We start from the raw sequence: 16332 nt of genomic DNA, 5'->3' as shown, positions 1-16332 counted from the left end.
CTAATTCGCACCAAGTCCCGTTCACCCATCACCCCTGTGCTCGCTGACCTACATTGGCTTCCGGTTAAGCAACACCTTGATTTCAAAATTCACATCCTTGTTTTCAAATCCCACCATGGCCTCGCCCCTCCCTATCTCAGTAATCTCCTTCAGCCCCACAACCCCCAAGATATCTGCGCTCCTCTAAATCTGCCCTCTTGAGCATCCCTGATTATAATCTCTCAACCATTGGTGGCCATGCCTTCTGTTGCCTAGGCCCTAAGCTCTGGAATTCCGTGCCTAAACCTCTCAGCCTCGTTACCTCTCTTTCTTTCGCTCCTTAAAACCTACCTCTTTGACCACCGGCCTAATTTCTCCTTACGTGGCTCGGTGTCAAATGTTTTTTGGTCTTATTATACTCCTTTTACTACGTTACAGGCGCTCTATAAATACAACTTGTTGTTGTTGTTGTTTGTGCGTTGGGCGACCGGGAGCTTTCCCGGTGATGTCATCCCGCCGCCGCGCCGGGCTGACGCGGAGTGACGTACTGACGTGAGGTGACGCGCTGACGCCGCCGGTTGGAGTGCGGAAGTGGCCGGGATGGAGCGCCTTGGGCCAGAGCGGCCGGCGCTGCAATTCGCGCCCTTCGGCAGCGCTTTGGACGCGGGTTTCTGGCACGAGCTCACCCGAAAGAAGCTGAATGATTACCGGCTGGACGAGAGCCCCCGGAGCATCAGGGGCTATTATTATAACGGTACCTTCACCGGGCACTGACCCGGGCTTCATTTACGAAGGCACCTGCTTGTGCATTATTATTGGCTTTATGCTGAGATGATTTTTTTTTAAACGAACAACATGCAGCAAAATAAACTGTATTTTCTTATTCGAAAGGTGATCCTGCTGGACTGCCAACTCGACTAACTTTGGAGTTCAGTGCATTTGATGTGTGAGTAATTGTACTGCGGGAACATCAGGTCATTATTTTGCCAGCTTTCATAAGGGATGTTTAAGTGCTTTTCATACTCTTTGATCACTGTAGTGCCACTTAGGTGTCATCACTTTTAAAGTGGATGCCAGTTTTAATTGTGTCCATTGGTTTCTGACTATCTGTAAATCACTATAGCACAACCTTGGTAAAGAGCAGTCACAGTGTCAACACACGTGCTTCACCTTCACTGAATTGGCCTTTTGACTGCAAAAACTTAACTATCTTTAAAAGGATGTTGTCACTGCCAATAAACTTCTATGGCAGCCCTTTTGCTGCTGTTTGTAAACATGATGATGTAATTTGCATTGAAACGTCACTGTAAATCACACACTGTAAATCCCTGACATTCATTCCTTGATGTGGAAAATTTAACACTACAAAATAAATGAGTCATCTTTAGCCCTCATCTCTGTATCCCCAGAATAAAACCAAGAACTACATCTTTGCAGACAGATTATTGTTACTTTGAAGTGTCATTATAAATACAAGCTGAGTTTAAAATGAGCTGATTTAAATTGGGAATTATTTTTGTTTTTGCTGTCGTGGGAGTCAAATTGTTCCTCCAGTGATCCCCAATTCAGTGCTGAAGGTATTACATTCCAGGACTAGTCTTTGTTATAATGGCTGTTGCATAACCATCTACAATAACAGACAGTTCCAGCTACCCTATCCACGGAGCAACAGAATGTCGTGGCTAAGGCCTTTTTTATGATGATTGATTTGTACAATAATTCCATTCATGTATTAATCAAGGTGAACCACTGAAAAGTTTACATTTTAAAAAGTTATTGAAGCCACAATTTGTGGTGAGAAGATTGATGATGTTTTTGATCATGTGATCAGAGACTTGATCTAGCCTGTGAAATATGTTATTTTGTTAACTATAGGCATTACTATAACTGGCCCAGGATGCCAAAACTATACCAAGACTTTATTATGTTAACAAGCTAACCAGTTCAGCCACCTTCAGTACTTTCCTGGTTGTCCAGTTAGAATGTTACCCACCCGCCAGACCATTCCAAACATCACTAGACCCAACAGTGCTCATTATTCGCTGACCAAAGAGGACCTGGCCACTTCGCAACTTTGAGATCAATAAACAGATTTTCCTATATATTTGGATGCTGCTGGAGATTTGAGGATAGACTTTATGGTGTTTCTTTTTATATTTTGGAGGGTTCTAAGACTGAAATGCACACAAATAACTGGAGTGGTCTGGGTGTCAAAGGGGTTACATGTGTGATGGCTGAAACAAATTCCTTGTGCACCGAGGATCATGGATGATCAGTTGGTTTTCATATGTCTCTTCAGTGTAGGAGTAAGGTGGAAACTGAAAGCAGGTACACTGTTGCAAGCTGACTACACGCCAATGGTCCCATTATACCACAGGGTTGCTTCCGAAGAGCAGAGTGCCCTAGGCAACAAGTCTGCAGTATAAATGACCCCATTAGTCATGCCATGAGAGGCAGCAAACCCTACTGGTTTGGGTTTTGATGTGCTACCTCTAACCCAAACTGGCAACAGCAAATATTAACAATACTTGGGTCGGATTCTGGCTTGGAGTCTGGCTGTGGATGGACTAACCTGGTTGCCGACCCATGCACTTTTGGCACTGCTGGTCTGAATGTCATTAGGGAAGGTCCATGACCTGACCATTTTGCAGATGCACAGTTGTGCACGTGACTTTGGAGAAAATCTGCATGTGCAGTTGTTCATTGTTTATACCGCCCCATAGTAAAAACCGAGCGTTTATACCGCCCCATAGTAAAAACCGGGCGTTTATACTGCCCCATAGTAAAAACCGGGCGTTTATACCGCCCCATAGTAAAAACTGGGCGGAATTGGCTCAAGAGAAGCGGGCATGTCCATTGGAAGTGGATCCATAATGTAAAAGGGGTGTAAATCTGTTCATTTTTTATGCAATAAATATCTGTGCAACTTCGATAAAAGTTTTAATTTGAAATCTCTATGATTTTTTATGATTTTCAGATTCCAAACTTTGTTACAGAAGAATGCTGTTTACTGAATATAATGTGAAAATAACAACCTCCAACATTTTGAGTTCTGTTAGTTGGATGTAGTTTGATGCTTTCAGAAGATTCAGCAGCGAAAGCAATTATTTTGTGTGCCATAACTGATCGTATCACTTAAGTTAATTCTAAATAAATGCTCTACCAATGCTTTGTTAATTCAAGAAATTAATTGTCACATTAAATCGATCCTTTTTTTTAAGCCCTCAATTCTAAGTTTCCCCCGTTAATACTGACTTCTCTGAATTGCAAATCACACGGTTCTGCTAATTCTTAGGGTTTTCGTCTTGTTCTGATTTTGAAGTCCCTGCCATTTCTATAAAATGTAATGAGAGATGGAGCAGCCCTGCTGTTACATTCACCACGACCGCTGAATCAATGTGGTCAAACTGAAGGAACTGCAACTGAGGTCCTAGCCACTTCTTCAAAATAAAATGTATTTTAGGCAGAAGCCATACACTCATTTTTTTTCAATTTGTTCCCCTCCCCTAAAGACGTTTATTCCTTGTTTGATACAATTTTGGGCAGCTTCTGATAGTTTGCCCAGCTCGGTATTTGTGAGCCTTGATCACGAGTGCCATTAGGCTGTTTTAGCGAGTGGTTGGGGGGGGGGGGTGGTCCTCAACCAGACTTGCGCACACCAGCCAGTGAATGGTGACCGCGAGTGTGCTCCTTGGTCAGGGGTTGCCTCCCTATCCTAGGGATCCTGTGGTCCTACCACCAGCCCAGCTCACACCAGGGATGGAATCTGGGATCCTCCTGATCAATGTGGCTCCGTTACTCACTGGATCAACTTAACCACCGGGGAGCCTGCTCTCGTTAAAACATAACGGAGTGCACTGATCTTAAAACCTATTGTCAACCTGCTCGGTTGTTCTGACAGTATGATTGCAAACAGTCTGGTGCATTAGTTACTCTGGTATGAAATGCATTTGTGACATTAATGGCACTTTTCAGCTAGCAAGAGATCACTCACAGGAAAGCAAAGTCTATCAGCAGACTCACATAAACTGCACATTATTGTCTATGCCATTCATTAGCGTATAGTCAAAGTTACTCAATGGCCCTATGGGTTTCTTCAGTTTTCTAATCAAAGGAAACTTTCAGAAGTACAGTTGAATTCAGACTAAATAGCATGCACTTGGAACAGTATTGCTATCAATATTCTCCTTCCTGTTGTACTGCTCAAAGGGATTTATTTTGCCTGTTCACTTAGGAATGCTGTGACCCCGCCTCGGTGTTGCCCTGCTTTTGGCACTCTGTACAATACCAATACATTCCAGTCATTTAAATCCACTGATAAGAAGGCTTTGCTGGAGCAAGTGGGAAAGGAGGTGAGTGGCAAAAGGGAGTATTCTTTATTCATAGAGGAAACTGGGTGTTTGTGGTTTGTAAGATATACAAAGTTAAAGAACATCTCTCAGTTTTGCTGGGTTTTCTTACTGTAGTGCAGAAGCAAAATACTGCGGACGCTGGAAATCTGAAATAATAAAGAGAATGCTGGAAATACCCAGCGTGCCAGGCCGCATCTGTCTGTGTAGAATTCTGGTCGCCATATTATAAAAAGGATATAGAGGCACGGGAGAGGGTGCAAAAAAGATTTACAAGGATGATACCAGAAATGCGAGGGTATACCTATCTGGAAAGGATGAACAGGCTGTGTCTCTTTTTTTCTCTTGAAAAGAGAAAGCTGAGGGGTGACCTAATAGAAGTTAAAATTATGAAAGGTTTTGATAGAGTGGATACAGAGAGAGTGTTTCCACTTGTGGGGAAGAGCATAAGTAGAGGCCATCAACATAAGATAGTCACCAAGAAATCAAATAGAGAATTCAGTAGAAACTTCTTTACCCAGACAGTGGTGAGAATGTGGAACTCGCTACCACAGGGAGTGGTGGAAGCGAATAGTATAGATGCATTTAAGGGGCGGTTAGATAAGCATATGAGGGAGAAGGGAATAGAGGGTTATGCTGATAGTTAGATGAGGAAAGACGGGAGGAGGCTCGAGTGGAGCATAAACGCCGGCATGGACTGGTTGGGCCGAATGTCCTATGTAAGTATTTCCAGCATTCTCTGTTTTTATTGTTTACTGTAGTGTTGTTTGAGGAGAGTGGTTGCGAGAGTCTAATTGTTGATGCCTTTTTATCCCCCTTTACACTACAAACACGATCGGTTGATCCACATAAACATTTTTTCACTTAATTCATGTGGTGAGAGGCCTGACCTGGATCACAAGAAGTGATAGTTGTGACTGTTTTACCCACAATTAGATTATGTACAGGGCAGATATTGATGCCTTGCATGATACCAGAATGTGGTGTGATAGCCTGGTATGAACTCTAATTTGCAGAACTTGCATTGAAAATAATTTGAAGTTAATTAGGAGCTAAGTTAACTCAACTCCACTTTTTGCTGAACTTTAGTTTGCTCCAAACTCATGAGACTCAGCAAGTTCAGTGCTCTAACTCCAATATTGAATCTAATGTGATCAGAGTTAACATTTGTTTAAAGTGATGCTTTAAATAGCAGCTGTGAATACTGCTACAGAGGAACTGTAGCATTAGAGTTAAACCAAGCTAGTTCCTTGATTATTGGACGCAGTAAATAAAAAATGAGTCTGCAATAGATATGTTATTACTGAGGACTGAAATAACTTATTGCAACATCCCGCCCTTCTGCATGTGTGTATTTGAAACTGGGTACAATAACTGCCATATATTTTCACCTATAGTGAGTATTCAAATATTATAACAAGATAGAAACAGCCCATTTGGCTCATCAAGTATGTGCCTGTGTTCGGATGCTGAAGGTTCCTCCAAACTGAACTCCATTCTTGGTCATCTTTGATCAATTTAAAAATAGTTTTTCACTTCTGTTTGTCCTGCTTCAAGTCAAATGTAATTATCTCGTCTGTAGATTTGGGATGCTATAAAGTCTGGCAGAGCAATTGAGGATCCTTCTTTGTTGAACACGTTTCTTTTGCTGACTTTTGCAGTAAGTATCTCTTTTTAAAAATACAATAATTTTGTTTTTCAGAACCATTATGTTTCCATAGGCTTCTATAAAATCAAATAACTGGAAAGATGAATTAAACCAATTTTAAATCCATTTCAATTACAATAAATATTTCATCAAATCCTATTATCCCCACGTTGGTGTTCCTTAAACAATGTTACAAATACTGTTGTAATTTGATAGAAGAGTGTTTGTTTAGTTGCTTATCATGCCTCAAAGCGCTTCACACACACTTAATTATTTTGGCGGCCAGTGACTATTTTAGGTAAGTGTGGAAGTCCAGTTTTGCAATGAAGTACATGACTAGTAAATTTGTTTTCAGTGGTGTTGGTTGAAGAAGGAATGTTTACCAAGACATTGTTCAATAGAAAGAACTTGCATTTCCTTAGTGCTTTTCATGTTCTCAGGGAATCACAAAGTGCTTCACAGCCAATTCATTCTTTTGATGTATAGTCACTGTTATTATCTAGGCAAGCACAGCAGCCAATTTGTGCACAGCAAGGTCCCATAAACAATAAATGACCAATGAGTCTGCTTTTGGTGTTTTTGGTTGAGGGAAGAGTATTGGCCGGAACACTGGGGGAACTTCCTGCTCTTCTTCAAATAGTGGCTGACATCCACCTGTACAGACAGACTGGATCGCACTTTAATGTCTCATCTGAAAGATACCACCTCTGACAATATTGTACTCCCTCAGTATTGCACTGAAATGTCAGCCTAGATTATTTGCTCAAGTCTTGGAAGTTGGGCTTGAACCCATGACCTAATATCTCAGGGGCATGGGTGCTGGGCTAAACTGGCACTCGAACGGGGTCAGTTTATTGCGGTGGAAGTGCCTGATATTCTTCATGAGTCACTGAAAGTGAATGTGCAGGTGCAGCAAGCCATTAGGAAGGCAAATGGTATGCTGGCCTTCGTTACAAGAGGACTTGAGTACAGGAGTATAAAAGTCTTACTACAATTGTATAGGGCCTTGGTGAGAGCACACCTGGAGTACTGTGTACAATTTTGGTCTCTTTACCTAAGGAAGGATATACTTGCCATAGAGGGAGTGCAACGAAGGTTCATGAGATTGATTCCTGGGATGGCGGGACTGTCATATGAGAAGAGATCGAGTAAACTAGGCCTGTATTCTCTTGAATTCAAAAGACTGAGAGGGGATCTCATTGAAGCATACAAAATTATTACAGGGCTTGATAGGATGGATGCTGGGAGAATGTTTCCCTTGGCTGGGGAGTCTAGAACCAGGGGTCACAGCCTCAGGATAAAGGGTAGGCCATTCAGGACTGAGATGAGAAGAAATTTCTTCACACAGAGGGTGGTGAATCTTTGGAATTCTCTACCCCAGAGGGCTGTGGAGGCTCAGTCATTGGGTGGATTCAAAACAGAAGTCGATAGATTTCTGACTAGTAAGGGCATCAAGGGATATGGTGATAGGGCCGGTGAATGGAATTGAGGCAGAAGATCAGCCATGATCTCATTAAATGGCAGAGCAGGCTCGAAGGGCCGAATGGCCTACTCCTGCTCCTATTTCATATGTTCTTAAATAGTGTCAAAGGATCTTTAACGTCTACCAGAACCGACAGGACTTCTGTTTATTTAAAGGACAACATCTCCGATATGTAGCACACTTAAAGCACTGTAGAGTCAGCCTGAATTGCACTCAAGTCTTGGGGTGGGGCTTGAAACCACATCCTCTGACTCAGAGGAAAGACTGTTACCAAAGTGACAGCAAGGATATATACTTAGTAGATCTCACTATCTATATAATTAAAAGAATTGAATCTATAGGGTGTCACACCCATTGGTCCATAAATTCCGTTCCCTACGGGTGTGTACGCGCTGTGTACTCACCCGTAGGGCCAACAGAAGTGCCGGTTTTAGGCATGCACTGTGCGTGCGCTGGAAACCGGAACTTCCATTCTTTGAAGAAAGGGCTTCACAGGTCAAATGCCTGCGCCGGATAGGCAGCGCGCACGGCTGCAACTTCCGTTTTTTTCCCACTGTTGCCTCAGTCTAGGTAAGTCTGAAACAGCTGCGCCTGGAAAAGCAGGCACAAGGCCGGCAGCTCCTCGGCGCAAGGCCTGCTTTTACCAGGCTAAGAGGTGAAGAAAGTTTTTTTTTTTAATTTCCACTGATTTATCATTTTAAAATACTTTAAAGAAAGGTAAGTTATTTTTAGCCCCGTTAAAAACTTTAACTATTTTTTCAAAAATTTAAATTTTTGTTTAAAATAGTTAATTTATGTAATTTATAGTCATTTTAAAAATGTGATGTTTTCTTTAAATTTATTTGAAGTTTTACTTATATTTTGGGGCTGAACTCTATTCATAGATTTGATAGGTCTTCCTGTCAAATCTATGAATGGAGATTCCCTGCTCTGATTGGCTCCCCATGGCCCACGTGATCGCAGGGACGCTGCGAACTACCTGCGCCCCTGGGATACACGTCCCCTGCACACCGGCAGTTTGAAGAGGCACAGCAACGGAACTCTGCGCCTCCCGGGAGCCCTCCGGTCCAGGTGGAGATTTTTCCAAATCGCAGCCCTCCACCGCGCGGGAAGGCTGCGAACGGAATTTCTGGGCCATTGTGTCTGTAGCAACATAAATTCTTTGTCAAATGTTAATAATTGGCTTAACTAGCCACTAACCGTTTAGTTAACCAAGCTGATTTGTTCAAATATCTAATAGTCACTAGACAGGTAGGAAAGCTAACATCACGAATGAGTAACTTGCACGAGACCAAGCAATCAAATCGTTCAGTTATTTCAAAGCTACCTCTTTGATTGGAATCACCAACTACCACAAAGTAAACCAATCGGTTCAATATTTTATTCCGATTTCTTTCACCGGCCATGTTGTTCGTCAGCTAACTAATTACATACCCCTAACAAATAAGATGTAAATAAGTCATTTAGAAAAAAATCTTTAAACTTGCAGGTAAAATTGACCATGTTTTGTTGGAACTCGGTTCCGTTGGTTTCTGCATGAAAGCCTACCTTCTCTCCGGGGCCTGGGACTTGAGTTTTGCTTCTTTCCTGGACTTTGCTTTGTTCAGCTGGGCCTTCCCTTCCATTATTTATGTTTCTGGCCCCTGCTCGTGCAGTGCATAGTGTGCACCCACCTGCCCTCCGTCTCCTGTGTTCCTTCCTTGCCTGCCAACCTTGAATTCCCCCTCAAATATTTTTCTACTTTTGCAGCTCAGATTTGAAACTGAACATCTATTAAGTGTATTTAACACTGGGACATTACTTTTTGCTGCCAACATTTTTGGAATTATTTTACCTTGTACACCATTGAGACGGCAGTAGTCTCTGGATTACTTAAATCTAGCTGTTTATGTTACATGGGGATGATGTGTACTTATAAAATGAACTGACAAGGGACAGATTTAACAAAAATCACTTGAGAAAAATGAATGTTTATGTTGTAGAGTAAAATGCCAGCTGTTAAACTTCTAATGTGCCTCAGGGGAGTTAATTGTCTTTAAGAGTTGTGTGTCCAGTTTTTGTTACAAATATTAACAATGGCTAGCAAGTTGATGTTTTAAGTAATGTCCTAAACAAATAGATGAATAATGTCTTCTCAAAAAATAACAATTTACACTAGAAACTAACACTCCTGTTGCAATATTGAAAACTTTCATAAATAGAAGAGCTCATTTTCAAAACATCTAACACTTTAGCTAAGCTTTTAACTTGTGATATGAGCTATTTTCTCTTTACCACCCCTCCCAATTTCTGATCTGGTGATTGGTTGCAAATGTGAGACTGGTGTCTGCACCAGCTGTCAACATCGTTATAAAAAAGGCTGAGATTTGAGGAAAACACCTTTTACTTTCAAAGAAAAAAATCAATGGGCATTGTTTAATGAATTATGTTAAATTATTTGACCCTTCCCCTTTTACCAAACTCCAGAATGTGTGCTAGTTATGTGAGGTTTGACTAAACACTGATGTGCTTTGGAAGTGTCATTTCCTTTTGTTTGGAAAAAATACGGATCAAGCTCCACGTAGGACTTGAGTCACTGAGCCATGTAAAGCAGGATAGAAAAGAAAGTAAGATTTGCATTTATATAGCGCCTTTCACAACCACCAGACGTCCCAAAGCGTTTAACAGCCAATGAAGTACTTTTGGAGTGTAGTCACTGTTGTAATGTAGGAAACGCGGCAGACAATTTGTGCACAGCAAGCTCCCACAAGCAGCAATGTGATAATGACCAGATAATCTGTTTTTTGTTTTGTTGATTGAGAGATAAATATTGGCCAGGACACCGGGGATAACTCCCCCACTCTTCTTCGGAATAGTGCCATGGGATCTTTTACGTCCACCTAGACAGGGCCTCTGTTTAATGTCTCATCCGAAAGACGACACCTCTGACAGTGCAGCACATCCTCAGCACTGCACTGGAGTCATAGAGTCATAGAGTTATACAGCACAGAAAGAGGCCCTTCGGCCCATCGCGTCCGCGCCGGCCATCAAGCCCTGTCTAATCTAATCCCATTTTCCAGCATTTGGTCCGTAGCCTTGTATGCTATGGCATTTCAATTGCTCATCTAAAAGCTTCTTGAATGTTGTGAGGGTTCCTGCCTCTACCACCCTTTCAGGCAGTGAGTCCCAGATTCCAACCATCCTCTAGGTGAAAAGGTTCTTCCTCAAATCCCCTCGAAACCTCCTGCTCCTTACCTTGAATCTATGCCCCCTTGTTATTGACCCCTCTACTAAGGGAAAAAGTTCCTTTTTATCTACCCTATCTATGCACCTCATAATTTTGTACACCTCAATCAGGTCCCCCCTCAGCCTTCTCTGCGCCAAGGAAAACAACCCCAGCCTGTCCAGTCTTTCTTCATAGCTGAAGCGCTCCAGCCCAGGTAACATCCTGGTGAATCTCCTCTGCACCCTCGCCAAAGCAATCACATCCTTCCTATAGTGTGGCAACCAGAACTGCACACAGTATTCCAGCTGTGGCCTAACCAGCGTTTTGTACAGCTCCATCATAACCTTATATTCTATGCCTCGGCTAATGAAGGCAAGTATCCCATATGCCTTTTTAACCAACTTATCCACCTGTTCTGCTGCCTTCAGGGATCTATGTACATGCACATCAAGGTCCCTCTGATCCTCTGTCTTTCCTAGGGTCTTACCATTCATTGTGTATTCCCTTGCCTTGTTAGTCCATCCAAAATGCATCACCTCACACTTTTCAGGGTTAAATTCCATTTGCCACTGTTCCGCCCATCTGACCAACCCATCTATATCGTCCTGCAGACTGAGGCTACCCTCCTTGCTATTTACCACCCCACCAATTTTCGTGTCATCTGCGAACTTACTGATCATACCTTTTACATTCACATCCAAACCACTAATGTAGACCACAAACAGCAAGGGACCCAGCACCGATCCCTGCGGTACCCCACTGGACACAGGCTTCCAGTCACAAAAACAACCTTCCACCATCACCCTCTGCCTTCTGGCACTAAGCCAGTTTTGGATCCAATGTGCCAAGGCACCCTGGATCCCATGGGCTCTTACCTTCTTGACCAGTCTCCTATGCGGGACTTTATCGAAAGCCTTACTGAAATCCATGTATACCACATCCACTGCACTACCCTCATCCACACACCTAGTCACCCCCTCTCAAAATTCAATCAAATTGGTCAGACATGATCTTCCCTTGACAAAGCCATGCTGACTATCCCTGATTAATCCTTGCCTCTCCAAGTGGAGACTAATTCTGTCCCTCAGAATGTTTTCCAATAATTTCCCTACCACTGATGTTAGGCTCACTGGCCTGTAATTCCCTGGTTTATCCCTGCTACCCTTCTTGAATAATGGTACTACGTTAGCTGTTCTCCAGTCCTCTGGCACATCCCCTGTGGCCAGAGAGGTTCTGAAAATTTGTGTCAGAGCCCCTGCAATCTCCTCCTTTGCCTCACACAGCAGCCTGGGATACATCTCGTCCGGGCCTGGGGATTTATCCACTTTTAAGCCTGCTAAAACTGCTAGTACCTCCTCCCTCTCGATGCTAATATGTTCAAGTATATCACAGTCCCCCTGCCCGATTTCTATGTCTACATCGTCCTTCTCCATAGTGAACACAGATGCAAAAAATTCATTTAAAACCCCACCTACATCTTCTGGCTCCACACACAGATTGCCACTTTGGTCCCTAATGGGCCCTACTCTTTCCTTAGTTATCCTCTTGCCCTTAATATACTTATAAAACACCTTAGGATTTTCCTTTATTTTGCTCGCCAGTGTTATTTCATGGCCCCTCGTCGCTCTCCTAATTTCTTTTTTAAGTATCCCCCTGCACTTTTTATACTCCTCTAGGGCTTCCTCTGTCTTTAGTCCTTTGTATCTGCCAAAAGCCCCCCTTTTTTTCCTAATCCATTCTCGTATATCCCTTGACATCCAAGGTTCCCTGGGCTTGTTGGTCCCACCCTTGACCTTTACGGGAACATGTTGCCATTGTACTCTCTCAATTTCCTTTCTGAAAGACTCCCATTGCTCCGATGTGGATTTTCCTACAAGTAGCTGATCCCAGTCCACTTTGGCCAGATCCTGCCTTATCGTATTAAAATCGGCCTTCCCCCAAATTTAGAACCTTTATTTCCGGTCCATCTCTGTCCTTTTCCATGACTACCTTAAATCTCACCGAATTATGGTCACTGTTACCAAAGTGCTCACCTACTAACACTTCTACCACTTGCCTGGCCACATTCCCTAGAATTAGGTCCAGTACCGCCCCCTCTCTTGTAGGACTTTCTACATGCTGGCTCAAAAAGCTCTCCTGGATGCACTTTAAGAATTCTGCACCCTCTAAGCCTTTCACACTCTGACTATCCCAGTTAATATTGGGGAAGTTGAAATCCCCCACTATTATTACCCTATTATTTGCACATTTCTCTGAGATTTGCCTACATATCTGTTCCTCTATCTCCCCCTGACTGTTTGGGGGCCTATAGTACACTCCCAGCAAAGTGCTTGCCCCCTTTTGGTTTTTAAGTTCTACCCATATGGCCTCATTAGAGGAACCTGTTAATATATCATCCCTCCTTACAGCAGTAATTGACTCCTTAATTAATATTGCGACACCCCCCTCTTTTTACCCCCCCCCCCCCCCGTCTCGCCTGGAGATTCTATACCCCGGAGTATTGAGCTGCCAGTCTTGCCCCTCTCTCAACCATGTCTTCGTAATAGCAACAATATCAATGGAGTGTCAGCCTAGAATTTTGTGCTCAAGCCTCGGGAGTGGGACTGTGAACCCACAACCTTCTGACTCGGAGGCGAGGGTGCTACCCACTGAGCCACAGCTGACACAGGATGGTCTGAGGTTTGATGCCAGGTCTGTGCTGTTAGCTGATCTCCACTGAGGTTGTGGTAGGAGCTTAAAAAGTAGGTTTCAACACCTTCTATTATGAAAGCAAAACATTTCTAGTGATTCTGCTGGAAGTATATACACGAGGACGTCTGGTGGTGAAGACAGGATAAGGCTCTTTTCTGATGCCCCCCACAGTTGCATAGCTTGCCCCTTTCAGATACTGTGAACAAAGTGCCCAGCTCTACTTATGATAATCCAATGTGTGAATGAGCTGTGGAATTGGAAAATGTTTTGTATTTATTTTTAATTGCTGTTTATTTAAAATAAGTATTCTTGAGAGCTAATTCTGTTTTATTGAAACTATATTTTGCAGGATTTAAAAAAGTATCATTTCTACTACTGGTTTGCATTTCCTGCATTATGCTTCACAGAAGGGATACCCATATTTCAGCAATCGGTCAGCTTGGCAGCAAAGTTCTCCACGAGTCAGGTATTAAAGAATGGAAGTCAGAGTGCAGATCTTTTCTTTTATAAAACTCTTTCAGGACTATAGTAATATTTCTGCCCCAAAAATAAGACACTAAAAACATACTTTTAGTATATGCATTCCCTTTTTAATAACATTCAGCCTTCAAAATGTAGACTATTTTTGTTAGGATCTGTGAGAGAAAAGAGGTGCACATTTTGAAAGGCTGAAAATATTTTCCAATACTCTTGAATTAAGTTAAGAAAGCTTTGATTTAACTGCTGGCTCTCAGTCCTTCAGTGACGAGTCTGTGGTGATGAGTACCGAGGGCTGAGCCTAGGTAAGTGACTGGGCAGCACGGTGGCATAGTGGTTAGCACTGTTGCCTCACAACGCCAGGGACCCGGGTTCGAATCCGGCCTCGGGTGACTGTCTGTGTGGAGTTTGCACATTCTCCCCGTGTTTGCGTGGGTTTCCTCCGGGTGCTCCGGTTTCCTCCCACAGTCCAAAGATGTGCGGGTTAGGTTGATTTGGCTATGATAAATTGACCCTTAGTGTTAGGGGGATTAAATACGTGGGGCTACGGGGATAGGGTGGGATATGTGTTGGTGTAGGGGTTACGGGGATCGGGTGGGATATGTGTCGGTGCAGGCTCGATGGGCCGAAATGGCCTCTATCTGCACTGTGGGGTTTCTGTGACTCCAGGCAGTCAGTGCAGAGGGCTGAGCCTAGGTGAGTGACTGACCTCCGGGCAGCCAGTGCAGAGGGCTGAGCCTAGGTGAGTGACTGACTCCAGTCAATCAGTGCAGAGGGCTGAGCCCAGTTTAATGATTTACAATAAAAACAGAAAAAGCTGGAAATACTCAGCAGGTCAGGCAGCATCTGTGGAGAGAGAAACAGTTAGCCTTTCAGGTTGATGACCTTTCATCAGAACTGGAAAAAATTAGAAATGTAACAAATTTTAAGCAAGTGCAGGGGCAGGGAAAGTGGGGAGGGGAGGAAAGAACAAAAGGGAAGGTCTGTGATAGGATGGAAGGCAGGAGAGATTAAATGACAAAAGGGATGATTGTACAAAGCACAAGGAGATGGTAATGGGACAAGTAAAGAAACAGAAGGAGTCAAGAAGGTGTAAATAGGAATGGCGGAATCATCAACAGCTGCCATATGAAAAAATAGGGGCTGAGGTTATGGTCTGAAATTGTTGAACTCAATGTTGAATCCAGAAGGCTGTAAAGTGCCTAATTGAAAGATGAGGTGCTGTTCCTCGAGCTTACGTTGAGCTTCGTTAGAACAGTGTAAGAGGCCGAAGACCGAGAGGTCAGAGTGGAATGGAGAATTAAAGTGACCGAGGGTGGGTGGGTGGGTGGGGGGAACAGAGGAGGGGAGGAGGGTAACAGGAGGGGGGTGGTGGGGAGGGTAACAGAGGAGGGTGGGAGGGTACAGAGGGCGGGGAAAGTGGGGTGGATCCAAGGGCGGGGAAGTGGGGAGGGTACCGAGAGCGGGGATGGGGGGGCACCAAGGTGGGGACAACCGAGGGTGGGGATGAAGGGAAACCGAGGGCGGGGGAGCAATTCACAGAGGAGAAACTAAATGTGGGATTAACTAATAGTAACTCACTGAAATTGCACTGACAACTAATCGTGGTAATGCTCAGATTCCCCTCATAACCAACAAAAATACAATAACTCACTGATAACCTATATGTAACTGGTAGTCATAGGTGTAATGTCCCGATATCCTACCTGTAACTAATAGTAATCCTAAAACCTGCTGCTGTTCACCCTGAAACCATAGCCATAATCCTCCTGCACTGCACAAGATGCGGTCAGGCTCCCCGTCAATGTTTTAATAGGCCCGATCTCTCTCCCTATCTCCTTGGACTCTGGTTCCATGTGAAGGTGACAACTCCGAACTGGGAACCTCAGTCAGAGCTGATCCGTACTTGGACTTCACACGTCAAAACCGGCCAGTACAGACCGACCTGAATCAAAGTGAGAGGTTGCTCAAAAGGTAGTGGACTCAGTGTTTGGGGCACTTCTCCCAGGGCATGTCGTCCTAAACTCAGCTCCGCACCAACATTTATAAACCATTCCCTGAGCTTGGATTCAATAAAGGAGGGTTTTCATAGAAATATAGAAATTACAGCACAGGAGGAGGCCATTCAGCGCCCAGTGCTGGTGCTCCCTCCTGGAATCATAGAATCAGAGAAGTTTCCGGCACATTGTGCCTCTTTCACCCGCCCCCCCCGCCCCCAGCCAAAGATCCCCTCATATTCCTCAATTTCAAATATTTATCCCCTTCCCTTTGAAATTAAGTTTTAATCTCTACCTCAGTAGTCGCATGTAGTGCAGTCCATGGTCTAATAGCCCTCCGTTCCAGAACCTTCCCCTTTCCCCAGTCTCCCTCTCTCCCCGAGCCCCCTTTCCCCAGTCTCCTCTCTCCCCGAGACCCCAGTCTCCCTCTCTCCCCTGATTCCCCAGTCTCCCTCTCTCCTCCGGTTCCCCAGTCTCCCGCTCTCCTCCGATTCCCCAGTCTC

General features: G+C 43.8%; 1 protein-coding gene across 1 annotated transcript in view; it reads left to right on the top strand.

Moving 5' to 3' along the window:
* Window positions 1-538: 538 nt before the first annotated feature.
* The window catches only part of atg7 (ATG7 autophagy related 7 homolog (S. cerevisiae)), a 178165-nt gene continuing 162371 nt past the window's right edge, over window positions 539-16332 (top strand). The window contains exons 1-5 of the mRNA XM_086001768.1: window positions 539-733; window positions 871-925; window positions 4214-4331; window positions 5911-5988; window positions 13705-13821. Of these exons, the coding sequence (XP_085857894.1) occupies window positions 580-733; window positions 871-925; window positions 4214-4331; window positions 5911-5988; window positions 13705-13821 (522 nt within the window). The 5' untranslated portion in view covers window positions 539-579. The remainder of the gene's footprint in view (window positions 734-870; window positions 926-4213; window positions 4332-5910; window positions 5989-13704; window positions 13822-16332) is intronic.

This window comes from Somniosus microcephalus, chromosome 11 (assembly GCF_052327205.1).
Source record: "Somniosus microcephalus isolate GS21.2 chromosome 11, FLI_Smic_1.0, whole genome shotgun sequence".
Taxonomy (NCBI): Eukaryota; Metazoa; Chordata; class Chondrichthyes; order Squaliformes; family Somniosidae; genus Somniosus; species Somniosus microcephalus.
The sequence above is the reverse complement of the archived record's forward strand: the minus strand, read 5'-3'. Positions and strand labels throughout refer to the sequence as shown.